The sequence below is a fragment of the Thalassophryne amazonica genome, chromosome 12 (assembly GCF_902500255.1).
Source record: "Thalassophryne amazonica chromosome 12, fThaAma1.1, whole genome shotgun sequence".
In the NCBI taxonomy this organism is placed as follows: Eukaryota; Metazoa; Chordata; class Actinopteri; order Batrachoidiformes; family Batrachoididae; genus Thalassophryne; species Thalassophryne amazonica.
In genome coordinates, this window is record NC_047114.1 from 68,796,389 (window position 1) to 68,815,208 (window position 18,820).

General features: G+C 40.5%; 2 protein-coding genes across 2 annotated transcripts in view; one reads left to right on the forward strand and one right to left on the reverse strand.

Annotated features, from left to right (window-relative positions):
* LOC117522310 (serine/arginine repetitive matrix protein 2-like) overlaps positions 1-6,628 on the forward strand; it is a 53,639-nt gene extending 47,011 nt beyond the window's left edge. The window contains exons 5-7 of the mRNA XM_034183707.1: positions 1,365-2,636; positions 2,744-2,847; positions 4,410-6,628. Of these exons, the coding sequence (XP_034039598.1) occupies positions 1,365-2,636; positions 2,744-2,847; positions 4,410-4,694 (1,661 nt within the window). The 3' untranslated portion in view covers positions 4,695-6,628. The remainder of the gene's footprint in view (positions 1-1,364; positions 2,637-2,743; positions 2,848-4,409) is intronic.
* An 816-nt stretch (positions 6,629-7,444) lies between these two features.
* LOC117521266 (collagen alpha-4(IV) chain-like) overlaps positions 7,445-18,820 on the reverse strand; it is a 63,116-nt gene continuing 51,740 nt past the window's right edge. Inside the window, exons 42-46 of the mRNA XM_034182594.1 lie at positions 15,006-15,143; positions 14,211-14,327; positions 10,956-11,144; positions 8,903-9,186; positions 7,445-7,760 (exon numbers count right to left, since the gene is read on the reverse strand). Coding sequence (XP_034038485.1) covers positions 7,503-7,760; positions 8,903-9,186; positions 10,956-11,144; positions 14,211-14,327; positions 15,006-15,143 — 986 coding nt within the window. The 3' untranslated portion in view covers positions 7,445-7,502. The remainder of the gene's footprint in view (positions 7,761-8,902; positions 9,187-10,955; positions 11,145-14,210; positions 14,328-15,005; positions 15,144-18,820) is intronic.

Genomic DNA, 18,820 nt, shown 5'->3' on the forward strand with positions numbered 1-18,820 from the left:
TACAAGACAGATAATCATCGCAGGGTTATATTTTTCTGTTTTGCTTGTGGACTGGTTTTGGTACTCCTGGATCCATCCATTTCCAGTGTTGTACTGAAATGCATTAATGTGGACTGCCACCTAGTCGACTCCCGCTGGCACTGCAACAACAGGACACTATTTTAAGATAAATATTGAGTTCACACTTTATGGTACATGATTATGAGTTAGTTTATTACACTCACTCACTCATCTTCAACTACTTATTCAATCGCATCGCAGGGGCAACAGCTCCAGCAGGGGACCCCAAACGTCCCTGTCCTAGGCTACATGTACTAACTCTGACTGGGGGATACCGAGGTGTTCCCAGGCCAGTGTGGAGATATAATCTCTCCACCTAGTCCTGGGTATTCCCTGGGATCTCCTCACAGTTGAACGTGCCTGAAACACCTCCCTCGGGAGGCGTCCAGGGGACATCCTTACCAGATGTCCAAACCATCTCAGCTGGATCCTTTTAATGCGAAGGAGCAGCCCCTCATGGATGACCGAGCTTCTCACCCTATGTCAAAGGGAGACACCAGCCCACGATCTAGTTCTTTCGGTCATGACCCAACCCTCATGACCATAGCCAGAAAAGCTCCACTCCATACAAAAACATATCATGAATGGCCATTGAAGATAGTGTGGTTATAATACAGTTGCCTTGATGGTCATCAGATCTAGGCTTTGAAAATGAAAAAAGCAAAACATTTCAAGCTACTGACATGTGATGTCATCCATACATGTAGATACAATAAAAGCAGAACCTACTCCTAATTTCCATCATGCATATGATGATGACATTATTCCTTGCAACAAGCACAGAGAGGAATAATGAATGAACAAATGACTGAAAAGCACAGACATGTCCAGGTACCAGGCAAGTATATCTTATATTAAGTTAATAACACAAACTTCCTTTCTCTATTGACATGTTGCATCAAAGTTAGACAAATTTTAATCACCTTATCCTTATTAAATGCCATTTAATTTAGGGACTTATAAGATTATAGCATTTATTGTTTTTGAGGAATCGTTCTACATTCCTCTGTTTTATTCAATCCCTATATTTTAACAGGTACATGCCCAGGCTTTCACCAAAGCCTAGAACCCATATGACATGTCCATTTTTCCGAAAGAGGTAACTGTAAGAACATCCACTGTGCAACACTCACAATATAAAACAGAAGATGGAACAACAAAACCAACAGACCATAGGACAAAAAATACACAAATGAAATGTGAATAAGATTATTAAAAGGTATAGATTATGCAGAACTATCACACAATACCTTGAACAGAATAAAATGGGGATGTAACTGTTCTTTACTCTTGATCTTTAACAGCTGAATCCAAAAGCAAGTCTCACAGTGACTCCAAGCGTGAAGGTAAAGAACGCCACAGTCATGGTCACAGCAAGGAGTCCAAGCGAGATTCCAAAGACCACCACAGCAAAGAGTCATCTCACCGGCGAGACAAAGATAAAGACAGAGGGTCTGGCAATGTGGAGCCCCTGCAGCACAGACGCAACAGCAAAGACCGTAGTTACAGTATGACAGAACCACCGACAGGTCGCAGGGACAGCAGGGATCAAGGCTGCAACAGTGTAGAACCCATCCCTGTTAGACGGGACTCCAAAGACAGGGGCTATAGTTCCTTAGAGCACATTCCCCTGATAAGAAGAGACTCTAAGGACAGAGGGATTAGCAATGGTGAACTGCTCCCAAGGAGAGACAGCAAAGACCGGAATGGGGGTCATGGAATGGAGCCTTTACTGAAGCCGGACAGCAAAGACAGAGAGAGACTATTAGACCAACCGCCTGAGCTGTTACCAAGACAAGACAGCAAGGAAAGGTCTAGAAATGATGGGGAGGCTAGATATGAAAACAGAGAGCGACTGTTGGACCAACCACCTGAGCTCCTACCTCGACAGGACAGTAAAGAGAGACCCAGGAATGGAGTGGACTCAAAATACGAAAATAGAGATAAACCGCCTGAGCTTCTACCAAAACAGGACAGCAAAGACAGAGTGAGAACTGGAACTGAACATAAGTATGATAACAAAGACCATCGCCTGGAAATGCTACCTCGACAGGATAGCAAGGAGAGTGCAAGGAATGACCTGGAACATACCTGGCACAATGGTAGAATAGAACCCTCAGCTGAGGTCCGACAAGAAACATCCAGAAGCGGCAACAGCAAAGACAGATTTAGCTGTAGCTCTGAATCCAAACATGAGGGTAGAGATCGGAGCGCTCTTGATGGAGGAGATATCCCTCCTCCTTTACCCAGGCACGACAGTAAAGATCTAAGCAGAAATGGACTTGAAGTGAGACGAGATAGCAAAGACAGAAGTATGAACGGCCCAGAGCACCACCATCATGATGGTAGAGGCACCAAAAGCCCAACAGGACTCGAGTACAGAGGTGATCATAAAGAAAGAGGCTACAGGTCAGAGGGAACACCTCGTAGAGAAAAGACAAATTACAACACAGACCAATCAAAAGCACAAGAGAGGAATGGCAGTGCCACGTCAGGACAACAGTCATCTACAACCACACCTACTCACCATGGAAGAAGGGGTAGTAGCCCACCTGTGACTGTGGGACCAGGAAATGGTGAGGGTCTAATGTTGACACCCAGAAGAACCTTATATTGACCATAAGGTGTAAATGCAGAGAGTGGTGCAGTGATTGCAAGTAAATCTGACTAATATCCTTTCTAGATGTAAAAGCAGCACCTAAATATGGCCGCTCACCGTCCATGCCTGCCAACCCTTCGCCACTGGGCACTCCTCAAAGGAGAGTAACGGAAACACATCAAGCTCAGGTATCTAAACATATATATATATATATATATATATATATATATATATATATATATATATATATATATATATATATATATATATATATATATATATAAAATCCTACTCATATTGAGCTGTAATCACTCGATCTTATTTATTTGTATAATTTTGAGAGAAATACTTCATACAAAAGAAATATTAATACCACATAACACACTAAGCAGTTCAGTTTTAAGATTTTGAAAAAATTAGTTTGATTTCATTTAGCAGCAAGGGTGGTGCCCAAGTGGTTAATGTGCTTGGTTTCAGTGCAGAAGGTTCTGGGTTCAAATCCCACCCCTGCCACATTTCTCCATGTAATGTGGAGTTGCGTCAGGAAGTTAAAACTTGTGCCAATTCAATATGCAGATCCACCTTGGATTTGCTGTGGCAACCCCGAGTGCAAACAAGGGAGCAGCTGAAGGGTTTTACTTACTTAGTTTGATTTCATTTAGCACTCTACTACAGGAGCCATATCGATACCCAGATATGATTCAATTGTCAAAGGTGAGAGGAGCACTCAGAGGTTTCACTGCTAACAATGTTTTAAGATGACTCAGGGCCATCAACGGTTACTTATTTTTTTGGCCCCGATTTCTGTTCTGATTTCAAAACTGAGGAAATTGGGCCATATTTGTGAAAATTACCACCAAAATTTACATGTAATCACCTTTCTTACTATTACTTACTATTTTATATCCAATTACATGATTGGAACTGTTTATTGTTGTCAGAGCCACTTAAGTACGATTCCTATTTATTTTTGTTATTTTTTTGTGGGTGCGCCAGCATGTTTGCAAAATGTTCCTTCCTCTTTTAAAGCATGTCTTCTGTTGAAGAGCATGATATTCATTTATCTTCATTTATACGGGGGGACGATGGTCTAGTGGTTAAGGGTTGGACTTGAGACCAGAGGATCCTCGGTTTAAATCACAGCCTGATCGGGAAATCATTAAGGGCTCTTGGGCAAGGTCCTTAATCCCCTAGTTGCTCCCGGTGTGTAGTGAGCGCCTTGTATGGCAGCACCCTCACATTGGGGTGAATGTGAGGCATTATTGTACAGCGCATTGAGTGTTTGATGTAGATGGGAAAAGTGCTATATAAATGCAGTCCATTTACCATTTCATGGGTTTCATTTTTCAGAAGCGGTTCCTACTATTTTTTCACACCGTTTCACAAATCAAGAAAGTCCTGTATATTGTACCCGATTGTTCACTTTCAACTACTTTTACAGAAGATTTCTACTGATGTGCACCATTACATCCAATTTTTATCATAATTTTCACAAGGTCAGATTTTTTTTACTTTCCCAATTGCTCAAAGTGTTCTACAACACTGCTTTTACCACAGATTACACCTAAATTAGATATTCAGTTTTTATTTTTTTTTTATTTATTTATTGCCAAAATCGTAGACAATCAGGAACCAAGAATTAGTAATGAGAGACTGGTTTAAGATTACAAAAAACAAAATTGTCCCTTAATGTATCTTCTGTCAGATTAAAGCTGCAACATTTAATCATTACATTGATTGTGTAACTCAGATGCCCCAGATGCCGTGGATATGTGGCGATGCCACCATGCTCGAGCAGATCGAGAGGAAACGCACCCTGTGTATGGAGATCTGCTCCAGACAGCATCCACACCTGCAGAAGTATTTAGAGAGGCCTCCTCCCAGCAGGAGTGAAGACAAGAATCAGGAGCGGAACCCATGCAAGCAAGAAAATGCAGCCATCCTCCCGGGCTGTGGGAAGAACAGTGGGGCCAAAAAAATTCGTCCTCCACCATACCCCACACAGACAACTGTATTCTGGGACACGGCCATCTGACAGGAATAACAGCACATTCCTGCCATCCAACCTTTAATTATCCACCCCTCTCTCTGCTGTAGCTTGCGTTGATTCAAACCCTGCAGAGCCTGTACAACGTGAGTGCACAAGGAGGAAGATTCTCTGCTGATGTCAAAGGACGATGTTGGTTACCATAGCAATATTTCTGCTTTTTCAGGTCGTCACGTTTTCTTATCATCACTGGTGATATTTGATATTTTTCTATTTCTTGTGAGCGGATTCTTGTAATATAATTAGTAGAACAGATATTTGATGAATAGATATTTTCTAAATCAGATGGGAAATAAAAAGCATCTTAAATTAAGTATAATGTAGATGCAATCTAATGGGTTTTTTTTGTTTGTTATATTTGTTTTATTTTACATCTGAAAGCATAATCTATCAATACCTTGTACTGTAGTAGCATAATTTTCTTATGCCCAATTCTTTTGGTGCTGCAAAGCAGTACAAAGAATGGCTTAATTCTGTCTAAATACACTTTTACAATTTCACTGTTGTATTGTAAGTGGAGGAGTGGTATGAGCGTGCATTAGATTTCGCCACCCTCATGTCCGTCCTAGAACAGGTACAGAAATGTTGTGCGCTTTGGTTTGTGTATAACAGCAAGAAACTGTGTACTCACTATTTCAAAGCCTTTTTGAAGCAGTAGAAACTTGTTTTATAGGAAAACCGGTTGGTTGGCATGTTGTAGAGAACAGTGTGACGTGTTTTTTGCTGTTCTCTAACACAGTATACACTATAAGGGTAGGTTGGGGAAGGTAGTAAATTAGAATAAACATTATTTATGGTATAATTTCCTAAAACAGCCAAAGCCTGTTACAGTTGGATTATGGGTGTGGTTGCACTTTGGACCGTTGGTTAATTGAAGTGGGTTTGGTGGCAAAAGCTTCTCTTTTTTAATTTAATTTTTTTTTTTTTTTTTTTTGCCATGCACACTATGAGCACCACGACACAGTGCAACATACTTGATGCTGACAGCCAGTCCGTACAATCAACACCTGAGCTTTTATTGCATTTCTTAATTTTACTGCAGATTATAATATAGCCATATGCACTTGCTGAACAAATATTGTTCAAGATGATACTTATATATATTTTTGAAAATGTTTTGAACCATGTCATTTTCATTTACTGGCTGGGAGGTAAAACCTCAGGAGATATCGACTGTCTGGGATGCACAGTAATCTGTAATTAGTTGTCTTGAGAAAATATTTCCAAACAAATTGCCTGCTGATTGACAACCATTTTAAGTAATTGTATAAGGATATATATATAAAAATAAAAACCATGGCAGCAACTCTGCTAGGTTAAAAAAACAAGGGTTGCACAAGGGCCTACAAATTTTTGAGAGTTAAAAAAACTGCACTACCTTTCCTCTTCCATCACACTGAATCAGGCTGGTAGCATACAGTGCATGTGTCTCCCCCTTCTCTCTCCCTCTACCTCAACTTCCTTCTTACATCATCAAAATTGATTCCTCTTGCACACGACATGCAATGTCTGCATTGCCAAAACAGTATAGGTTGGATAAATGAGCTAACCCTCAGTGCAGTAGCCCCCTTTCTAATAAGAATCAGCTACATCACCCGACCCCCACCCCTGCACGTTGTTGCTGTGTGCGTGTGAGGGAGAGAGCCTCGCGTGTGTGATTGTGTGCCAAGTGACTCTGTATGCAAGACAAATCTAAAAAGAAAAAAGCAAGAAAAATGATTGTTTTAAGACATTCATGTCACCTTATCCATGTTGTTGCTGGATGGAGGTTGGAAATGTCCTACTAATGATGATGTACAATCTTTTTTGTGTGTATAAACGTGCACTGTGAAAAGGTAGAGAGAGCACCGCACCGTCAGAGTCCTCTGTCTTATTGCACTGAGTGTTCTCTTGTTTTGCATAATAAAAAAAGAAAGAAAAAGGAAAAATATATGTTTGAAGAAAAACTGTATTCTGATTGTCACTTGGGTTCTGTTGAGAGAAATAAATAAATATGAAACCCACTGTGGAAAAAATGAGTCATTAATTTTTAGATATGTTTTATGAAAGAATATGCAGTTTTAAAGGCCTTTAGCAATATTAATCTTCAAGCATTTATTACACTATGTAATAAATTTTTATTTTTGTTTTGTTCCTGGGTACACAGTGTGTTTTCCTAACCTGTTATGCCTTAAATAAATAGAAAATAGCTGTTATTCCACATAAACTTTGCTTCTGTGATCAGGACAATGATATTTTGAAATTTGTCTGTTTTCAAGAATATTCTCAATTCGCCTTCACTACTACTAGTCTTCTAGAATATTCTTGAACTGCCAGAACTGTCCAGAATTTTCTAGAAGTTTCCAGAATTATCTAGAAATTTCAAGAAACTTAGAACTTTTAGAACGTTAAAATAAATAAAATCAAAGTTTGTGTTGAATGTAGTCATTTTTCCATAGACTTTAGACATAAGCAGTTGAAATATAACACTTAGAAGCCAGGAAAAAAAAATTGTGTTACATAGTGTTATTGGAAGAGCAAACTAAGACAAGAAGGAAATAAGTTTAATATTTTTGGTTTGTTAGAGACATCACCTTGTATTAAACACTGAACGTGGTAAAGCAACAAATTTAACAGCTCTTTTAATCTGAAATAGCACCGAAATGTAGTGAGATATTAAAACAAACAGTATGAAAATGACTTTTGTAAATATAAAATTATAATTTCAAACAAAATGCCTCAAAATATGATATAGCAATAAGTTTGTTGTGTAAAAGTTAAAAAGACAGACATGGAGGACAAACCCTGAGACCTTCATCATTCTCTGGTGCAGACGTGACACCGACTGGCCTTGTCTTGCTTTTCTTGGTCTGCTTTGATGATCCCAGGTCTCGGGGTGATGAACTGCTCTGTTTGCTTAACACTAGTCAGCCAAAAGCTGTAAAGGTTGGCAAAGTAGTGACAGGAACCCCGAGCGCCCTGGCACTCTATGACGGCATGAGTTTGGAAATGCTGAAGGCAGCTCCCTGAAGACATCAGAGACTGGCCACCACCTTCATCACCTGCTCCTGTGTGCTGGAGACAAGACAGCAGTGCACATTTCAGGAACTTTATATTAATTGAAAAGGAAACCAGTGTCTTAGATGCAATTTATTTGCCTTTTTTTTTCAGTATATAACTTTTATTGCTGTTATGCACCCAAATGCTTCTGTTTAACTTTCAGGATCCTATTTTGACTGTGAAAGTTTAAGGCATGGTGTAAGTGGATCTGGTGAAAGTCCACCAAGACAATTCTGTTTGCAGGAAATGTCAGTTCAAATCAGGGCACTGGGCACAAACAGGGATGAATTAGTCGTGTTGCAGCCAAAATGTAAAATCAACCAAACAGCACCTGTCATTGCCTTAATGCTGGAATGTGCCAAGTTCTAGCTCATTGCTATTTAGAGGGAATGCTGAAAAGAGAGTTTGTGGTGAGAATGGTTTTTGCCTGCATGATGTACACAAATGCAACAGGTAATCGTACTACAAAGCACTGTTACTGCAATTGTCTCAAGTGTAGTGACAGCTATGCAGGTTGCATTAACACCTAATGCTTCCACTGCTAAGTGTGAAGCTTGCTTATTGCTTAGAAGGTGCAAGCCCACAGTGAGACATGATGCTTGCAGCACTGTTAACAGTAAGGTAAAAACTGTTCACTTATACTGTGGTACACTCTGCACTCTTTGGCATATGGAGTGAGTGAGTGAATTTTTCTTTGTCTGTTCAGGTTGGAGTGTGTGATAGTGTTTTATTTATGTGTCAGTGTATGGGTTATTACAAAACTTAATGATGTGTTAACAGCGGCCTATCCCCCTGTGAAAATGGACCCCACCCCCAGTCTTGGAGAGGAGGAAGGCCTGAGTAACAATATGGTGCGAACCATAGTTCTTGTTGCTTTTTGTTGTTGTTTTTTTCCATTTGTCATTAATTGTCATTACTTTTACTTCACTGATCATTTTTGTTTTCAGTTCAGTTTCATGGTCCAATGATGCAGTAATGAGAAAACACCAATCAATACCTGTATCTTCTGAATAACAGCACTCCATTATTAGACCAACATGTGAATGTGACCTCATGATTTAGAGCATGTGGGCGATGAGTGTGAAAACCATAACTGTGTCAGGTGAAGGGTGAAATACAGAGGTCTTAGTCTGTCTGCAAAAAAGAACCATACTCACCATGAGGAAAGAGTAGCCCATCCAAAGACTCCTCCAACCAGGTGGACATAAGGCAGCTGTTTGATCTTGACTGTGAAAAGCCACCGCTGGTGTGGCTGTCTCACATACCAAACAGCGGCTAATGTGTAAGGCAATATCTTGGCCGAAGAGGGGCATCATTGTCACAGATGCATTGGTGGAGAGCCAATAGGATCTGTCATTGCGACTTGCGTAGTGACAGGCAGCAGTGTTGCAGTAGGAGAAAGGCATGGTGGAGAAAACGGGCAGGCAAGAGCCCGCCTGGCCTAGGAGAGGACAAAAATAATAGAAAAGAAAGAAAAAGAAAGCAGAAGAACAAAAGGGAAAGAAGAAAAAAAAGAAAAGTTCTTATCATCATACATACAATGAAATTATCTGCATTCATCCAATCAGTCAGTTAGTCAATCCAACCACAAAGAACAGTGGGCAGCCATGGTCTGCTTCCCCGAGGACCAACTCCTGATTGAGACATGCTGCTATGGTCAAGGGCAGAAAAAGGAGCACGACACTAATGTGTACATTTTGATGGTGGGAGGAAACCATTTATCAAGGATATGTTCTGCTTCCTGCTTGCATGGACTGGGTTCTGGGTAGGGTTGTGAAAAACAGCAGCCGGGTTCTGATGTTGGCGAGAAAAGGTTTACTGACCTTGACTTCACATCCAGCGCTGTGTTCTTTGTGGAAAAAAAATGGATACTCTGATTTCTTCACTTGAGAAGCTGAGTGAAGACAGAAAGTGTCTGGGTTTGTGATTGTCCTGCATCAATACTAAGATCCAGGCTTTCAATGACTTCCTGGACTCAGTCATCAGAAGTGTATGTGTTTGCAGTAAAAGTGTTAAACTTGAAAGGACCTTCACTTCTCTCAGTAGTGGTGATCATATCTCTGGGTCCTCAGCCTTTGAGTTCAACAAACACCAGGGAAGACTTTATGGAATCGGGACGGTTGCTGGACAGAGGTGTTTGGCCATGCTGACTCCCAGAATTTCCTGTATATTTGTATTGTCAATTGTGTCAGTAGCATGGCTCAAGCAGAAGCTCACCCCTTTGAGTCTGGTCTGCTTGAGGTTTCTTCCTCAAATCATCAGAGGGAGATTTTCCTTAACACTGTCGCCTGTGTGCTTGCTCTAGGAATTGGTAAGTTAGACCTTACTTGTGTGAAGCGCCTTGAGGCAGCTTTGTTGTGAGTTGGCACTATATAAATGAAGATGACCTGCTATCATTGCAGAAGTACAAAGGGACTTTAGGGTTGTTTTGTTTTTGATGTTACTATATGGATGGGCTATTCGGTATTAGGTTTATATGCCGGATCCTTATGTACTACTGAAATAACTATTTTTTGTTTATTTTCCAAAGAAAATAAACCAGACTAACAAAATAAGCCTGGCTTATTTGGTAATCCTGTTTTGTGGAACAGACCCCTGGTCTCCCTGAAAACACTACATATTTGATATAATTTGCTGAGATCTTAATGCCAAAAAATACAACTTCACTGACAAAACATTTCAGCATGGTGGTTAGCACTCTTGCCTCATAGCTAGGAGGTCATGGGTTCTACTCTACTAATTGGGTGGGCTTTCCAAGTTCTCCCCTTGGTTGCATGGGTTTCTCACCGGCACTACAATTTACTAACAACAGCATGACAGTGCAGCGGTTAGCATTCTTCCCTCTGAGCAACAAGGTTCTGGGTTCACATCCACTATATATATGGAAGGGCATCTTGTGTAAAACTGGATGGATCACAAACAGGTAAATCCCACCAGAAAGAAGAACTCTAAAAATATTTTACCATCACATTGTATTGTGTATCAACAGCTGTAAACTGGATGATTTTGTAAACTACATAGACTGCAATTAATTGTTGTTTTTATGTAAATAAATAGTTACTGTAATCATTATACCACATAAACCTGTACAAGATATATTGTAATATTGCATTAAACCTTTTTTTACAATACTTTAATAACATTTTACCAGGAATTTACTCTAAATTGCACAGTCAATTCTTTACAGTGTAGTTGATGGACCCTTCTTACCCAGATCTTGCGAATGAGCCTTCTCCTGCCCCTCCAGGTAGACCAAACTGTAGCCAGTCCAAAGCTGACTGCTTCCCTCCGGGCATGTTGGTACCAGAACTGACTGGCTGTGAATAACCAGCAGGAAACTGGACTTCTGTCTCCTCATATGGCCTGGCTTTCCTAACTCACCAGGTCTTCCAAGAATACCTGTAGGGTAGAATAGTCAAACAGCAACCAAGGGTGATGGAAGGAAGGTAAAGCTCAGCCAAAACTTATTCTTCGGCTAAAGTAAAGGACATTTATGCAAAGCAGTCTTGTGATTTCAGTGTTATTTAAATGTTGTTTTATGGGGGGGGGAAAGAGTAGAACACTTATTTGTCACAAAACAAAACAATTCAGAACCTGACCTGATTGTAAGTTTTCCAAACATGGAGAAAAATTTGCAAGCTCAAAAATATACATACAGCACACCCAATATTTGTTTTCATATGCTTTCACCCAATGATACTCAAAATGTGGATACTGAGCCGTGACCCCTTCGTTGGCCATGAATGTAATTCAGGTGGGCCATGAGAGATCATTAAAAATACATTTTAAAAACACTTTGACTTTTAATTTGTAATATAGTTTAAAATGGATAAAAAATATAATAATAAGAAGAAGAAGAAGAATGTAATAATACAAGCAAAGTGACACGCAGCTCATGGTACAGGGAGTCCCAAACAGGAAGTGCCAAATTTTGAGTCCACAGTGAAACAGGAAATGTCAAAAGTTCAGGTAATTTGGCCATATTGTGCAGCTCGACTGTAAAGTAGCTGAAAAGTTAGAAACTGAATTTACATCAACATAAAAAAAAATGCTTAAAGTGGCAGGGGGAGAAGTGGGGTGTAGTTTGGGGTTAGAGTTAGATTTTTAGCCATGCATATGCTCCTCATAAGCATTTACTGAAAACAAAAGTTTAGGAAATGTTTCAAGTGGCATGGGGTTAAAGAGGGCCATAGTTGGGGGTCTGGGGGGGCCAAGCCCCACAGAATCAGACGGTTTTTGCCATGATTATGCTCCCAGTATATTTATTGAAAATCAAGTGTGATGGACTGAAATGAGATGGTGGGGACTCTTTTTCCAGGCATGTGAGAATGCAAATAAAGAAAATGCTTAAAGTGACAGGGGGTTACAAGGGCTGTAGTTGAGGGATCTGGGGGGCCAAGCCCCCAGAAGCAGAAGATGTTTACCATGATTATGCTTCCAGCATATTTACTGAAAATAAAGTGTGATGGACCGAAATGACATGGTGAGATGCTGAAGAGCTTAGCTCATTCATGTCTGAGACATATACGAGGTCTGGTAGAAAAGTAACGGACCTTTTTATTTTATGCAAAAAATATATGGATTTGATTCATATGTTTTTACGTCAGCCAACCTTGAACCTTCGTGGGCATGCGTGAGTTTTTCCACGCCTGTCGGTTGCATCAATTGTCTGTGGGCAGGCTTTGAGTGAGCACTGGTCCACCCCCCTCGTAGGATTTTTATTGTCAGGGAAAAGGCGGAATGATTTGGGCTTTGCTCCATCAGAATTTTTTCAGAAACTGTTAGAGACAGGCAGCTGGAAACCATTCGCAAAATTCATTTGGCTTTCGGTGAAAATTTTTTGGGCTTCACAGAGATTAAGGAGTGTTACTACCGCTTTAAGGACGGCCCACAATGGCACACGGCGCGCCGCGCTCCGAGCCGCGATCGACAGGCAGAAACGACCATTTCATTTCTAAACAGATCGCTGTATGGCTCCGGGACCATCGTGTGCAATTTCTCTGGTTATCACAAGAGCTGGACATCAGCCATTTTCCAGCAGATTTCACTTTTAACAAGAGATTTTGTCATGGAAAGCCGCGCGTCATGACGGGTTCGCTGATGGAGCGAGACAAAGAACACCTCCGTTTTGGAGTGTCAGAGGACAAGCTGGGACATGCCTATCTCGGCTTTCAGTGGCTTACCAGTCGAGTGAGTATAAGAGAAATTGTGGAGAGCTGGGCTTGTCCCAAATTGTCCTCTGACACTCCAAAACGGAGGTGTTCTTTGTCTCGCTCCATCAGCGAACCCGTCGTGACGCGCGAAGCCTCCGCGCGGCTTTCCATGACAAAATCTCTTGTTAAAAGTGAAATCTGCCGGAAAATGGCTGATGTCCAGCTCTTGTGATAACCAGAGAAATTGCACACGATGGTCCCAGAGCCATACAGCCATCTGTTTAGAAATTAAATGGTCGTTTCTGCCTGTCGATCATGGCTCGGAGCGCGGCGCGCGCCATTGTGGGCTGTCATTAAAACGGTAGTAACACTCAATCTCTGTGAAGCCCCAAAAATTTTCACCGAAAGCCAAATGAATTTTCCGAATGGTTTACAGCTGCCTGTCTCTAACAGTTTCTGAAAAAATTCTGATGGAGCAAAGCCCAAATTATTCCACCATTTCCCTGACAATAAAAATCCGACGAGGGGGGTGGACCAGTGCTCACTTAAAGCCTGCCCACAGGCAAACGACACAACCGACAGGCGTGAAAAAACTCACGCACGCGCACGAAGGTTCAAGCTTGGCTGACGTAAAAACATATGAATCAAATCCATATATTTTTTGCATAAAATAAAAAGGTCCGTTACTTTTCTAACAGACCTCGTACATATTAATAAGAAGAAGAAGAAGAAAAAGAAGAAGAATTATAAGAAGAAGAAAAGTAAAAACCGGCCATGAATTTTAAATTATGGCCTACGCTTCATTTATTTGACCTGGATATTTGATTATTTGACAACTTTTCCTCATTCTGTGCATTTGCTGGCTTTTAAGCACAGACTTTTCTTTTTAGTATAATGTTTTGTCAAAAGGGTTGATGTCAAGGTTTTAGGAATGACATTCCAGTCCTGAAATTTTAGTTTGATTTCTTAATTTTAAAACAATTTTTGAGGTATCTTTTCACAATTCCTATACCCATATCCTTAATATCTAAGGGCATCCAAGCTTCAACCTTCTAGCTGATGGTTCGAGGTTGTGCTAAAGAATTTTGACCTAATCTTCCTTCTTTACTTTTCAATTCAGTTTCTGCAATGCAACATTTCCAATGGCAACAAAACAGTCCCACAGCATGATTGTAGAACTAGTGTGTGACTGTGGGTCTTGACTTTGGTTTTGTGGGTTTTTTGGCTTGAAATCCTCTGCTTTTCTCATCAAAATACTCTTTTGAGTATTCTGGATTGAAAGGAATTTACAATGAACTTAGTGATGATTTACCTTTGGGTCCAGTAGGTCCTCGCTGACCAGCCACTCCTGGGTCACCAACAGGACCATCAAGGCCAGGAGGACCACGTATACCAGGGAGACCTAAACACCCGATAGGCCCTTTCTCTCCTAAAACACATATAGAAACAAAGCCATCAAAACATACAGAAGAGTTACTGGTATAGAGTTATTGGTACCCTTGAATTTAAGTACAGAATTGAACAGATGTTCACAAATAAATGCAAATAAAACAACTTTGTACAATTGTTCATTCATTCATTTTCTATAACCTTGATTTGTCTAATGAAGACTGGCTGTGAAAATGACGATTTAGTGCAAATTCATCAAAGTGTGCATAACTCGCTATGCCACATGTAAATTTTATGCCATTTTCTTTTTGACTGCAAGAAGGCTTTTTTTTTTTTTGGTTGTAGTTCATTTCAGACATTTTCACAAGTTTCTGTATTCTGGTCAAACTGTCAGTGCACTTGCTTCCAAAACAAAAGCTTCCCGATTCAGGACCACCTGTGCCCATTCTCCAAGTAAATTGGAGTTGCATCAGTAAGAACATCTTGCATTAAACTTTTGCTAAATCAAAATGCAGATCCATATTGGATCTGCTGTGGCAACCCTGAGGGGAAAAAAGGTAGAAGCTGAAAGTACTTAACTTTAGTTTATCTGCATTTATTTCTGAACATATTTATATTCTGTCATTAGAATTCAGGGGTGCCAGCAGCTGACTAGGACTGTACATATCAGAAGGTTGACACATTCCCATCCAGTCATGGAGATATTGGGATATCTTACCTTTATGGCCTGGAGTCCCAGGAGAGCCTGGATCACCGGGGAATCCCTCAGGTCCAGAGGGACCACGTGGTCCTGGGGGTCCTGGAGTACCAAGCCTGGGGGGTTCTGTGATGAGATCACCTGGGGGACCTTTGACACCTGCAGAAAGATATATGGTGATGTAAAATGTCAAAAGTCCATCCACTAATTAAAGTCAACTGTGATGAGTAAATAATACATTTCAAACAGATTACATTGGAACCAAAAAAAAAAAACATTTTAATTCAGGCAGTTCTGGATTACATTTTCTCAAAGTTATATGCAGACAGTAAATTGTTTTTGTCATGGTCTGCCCCTTGTCCGGACTTATATTATGGTTTGTTCCCTCTTTGCTTCCACTGTCCCACTCTTTGATCTTTTGTTTTGTCCAAGTCTTTGATTTCCTGTTATTATATTTGAATCATTGGTTGTATTATCTATGTGTTATACTTCTGCCACATTGTTAGTTCTGTCCTAGTTTAGTCTTAAGGGCCTTTCAGATTAACATGTGGCAGTGACTTCAGATGCATTGCTTTGGATGCGGCAAGGGGGGCGGAGAGTTCTACATCACACTGACTTTTTCCAAAGCCCAAGAAAGCTGAGTGATCACCATCTTGGATTTGCGTCTGTACATCACAAAAAAAAAGCTTTAAAAAACAGCAGTTGAATGAGTCTCCCATCAACGGCCATCATCTTTTTTCAGCTACTTTTTGGAGTTATGCCAAGCCGAGGGAAGACTGATGACTTGATGGGGTATTGATCAAACCGCAACAGCGTGCAAAGCCACACAGAGGAGCCGGAGTTCAGGCTTCATTCCGGGGCAGAGGAAGACACGGAGCCGTGGTGGTGGAGGCAACCCACTAACGCCGAAATTTCTCACTTTTGGATATATACAAACACCCAGTTTGATCAACGGATCTGAGTTCTATAACCTAATCTGAGGTGAGAATAATTTAAAAATAAAATGTGACGTTACTTCACTGCTGATGTTTGGCTAATGTTAGCTTATCCTTTTAGCACAATTGAGCTGAGTGAACGCTTTAATTTGTAAATGGTTCAGTCTATTTTTATTTTTAACAAATAAAGCTACAGCTTTTTTTTGTTGTTGTTTCTTCTGAGACCACAACAAGCTCAACTTTAAATAACTTGGATTTTTTTCAGAGCGCTTTTTCTGTTTTTTTGTTTTTGTTTTTTTTCGCTGTTCAGTGTTTCTTTATATTTTAAGATTTTTTTTTTTATTTGTGCCACAATTAGGAACATTTGCTGCAGGCAACCTAAATACAGACGCACTTCAAAGACATCCAGTGATGAGCTGAACACCACGAAGTCCAGTCAGAAGAAAACATCTCTGCTCTTCAAAATGGGAGAAAAGTGTCTTGAACAACTCCAAGAGAGGTCAAAGCTGCAGAAGAGACCTTCATCTGGTTAAATGTCCTGAAAGTCCAGCAAACCAACACCTGCTTCTACACTTCTAAATAAAACAAAGGCTCTTTAAACAGCAACTATTTCATTTTTTAAAAAGTCAAAGTCAAAAAGTCATAAAGTCAAAGTTCAGTCAAAAGACATTTCCACAGCCCTGCCGTTATTGTGCACAATTTTAAAACATTCACATCACTAGTCAAATTCATATTTTAGAAATTACTCTGTCTTGATCACAACATTAAAGGCAAACACATATGCTGACATAAGTAAAAGTTGAAATGACTCAATTAAAAAAAAAGATTTCATCATGAGGTTTACATCACATAATTTACAATCATAATGCAGTCACTGTAACTCATCTCCTGTTGCATTTACGAGGTCTATTAGATAATAAACCGACCCTTTCATTTTTTTTAACTATATGGATTTGAATGACGTGCGATTACACCAATCATGCTTGAACCCTCGTGCGCATGCATGAGTTTTTTCACGCGTGCCGGTGACGTCATTTCCATGTGGGCAGGCCTTGAGTGAGATGTGGTCCCGCCCTCTCGGCTGAATTCCTTTGTTTCACACGCTGCTCGAGACGGCGCCCGTTGCTTTATCAAAAATTTTTCTGGACCTGTGAGGAATATCCGAGTGGACACTATTCGAGAAATTAAGCTGGTTTTCGGTGAAAAGTTTAACGGCTGATGAGAGATTATGGGGTGTTTCTTTCGCTGTAAGGACTTCCCACGGAGCGGGACGTCATGCAGCGCTTCCAGGCGCCGTCGTCGGCCTGTTTCGAGCTGAAAACATCCTACTTTAAGGCTTAATTCACCCAGGACGTCGTGAGAGAACAGAGAAGATTCAGAAGAGGCTGGCATGAAGACTTTATGCGGACATTCCACTGTTTAAGGACATTTTTTAATGAAAGACGTGCGTGCAAATTCGCCGAGTCGTTTCCGTGACGACTCAGCAAATCTGTGTGCGCCGCGACAGGAAAAACACCTCCGTGTTGAAAACCATTTGTAAAATTCAGGCGGCTTTTGATGGCTTTCAACAAGTGAGTAACTGAGAAATTGTTTAACAGCTTGGGCATGTTCCAACTTGCCCGTTAAGGTTTCCAACGGAGGTGTTTTTTCTGTCGCGACCCCCCGCGGTCGGGTCCGGCCTGACATGCGACTCTGCCCGCACGTTCTTTCATTACAAAATGTCCGTTAACAATGGAATGTCCGAATAAACTCCTCATGCCGACTTCTTCTGAAAGTTCTCTGTTCTCTGACGACTTACTGGGTCAACAGAGCCTGAAATGTGGAAGTTTTCAACTTGAAACGGCGAGACGCTGCCGCCTCGAAGCGCAGATCGCCGTCAGGCGCCGTGGGCCGTCCTTACGGCGACACTACCAGACCAAAATCTCTCATCAGCCGTTAAAATTTTTACCGAAAACCAGCTGAATTTATCGAATGGTGTCCACTCAGTTGTGCCTTACAGTTTTGAAAAAATTTTTGATCAAACAAAGCAGCAGTCTCTGAGCCATTCCTAAACAATGAAAAAAAAAAAAAAAAAAAAATCGACGAGAGGGTGGACGACTCCTCACTCAAAGACTGCCCACAGGCGAATGACGTAACCAACAGGCGTAAAAAAAAAAACTCTTGCATGCCCACAAGGGTTCAAGCATGTCTGATGTAATCACACGTGATTCAAATCCATATGGTTTTTGAAAAAAATAATAAGGTTGGATACTTTTCTAATAGACCTCGTATAATAAACATTTGTATTTATTTACAGTGTCTGTTTTTATTGTTGAAATTAGATATGAATAATCTGTCAGACTTAAAAATCTACACATTTCCATGCCTTTATTTCTCTAAAAATAAATGCCCAAGGTTCCTTATGTTAAACAAGAAACCATCTCATCTGAAATAACAGGTAAGTGATGATTTTAATTTATAGATGAAGAAAGGTTTCTAAAAAAATTTATTTTACTTTTTTTACTATTTTAATTGCAAGTGTTCTAATGTAAGAAACTTTTTAACAGTAATCAGAAATTAATTTTGAGGTTAAAACATTTGCAAGGATTTTCTGCAGTTCTGTGACACGTGTCTGTCACTGATCTGTATATAACAGTGTTATATACAGATCAGTGGTTTCTGCATTGTAGTCTTCCGTGTTTTGGCCTGATGCCTTGTTTCTATTGGACAGTGCAACGCTACGTCACAGCTCACAGCAGGGAAAGTTGGATTGGGTTGAACTTGAACTGCGGCAGCTTGATGACAAGCAGCAACACGCGCTCCCGGTGAAGCGTCGCTTTAAGTCTGGTTTCTGACGCAAAGCATCTCATTGAAAATAATGCTTTGTACACCGATTTGTGACGCTTCTGTCGTGGCTGACAC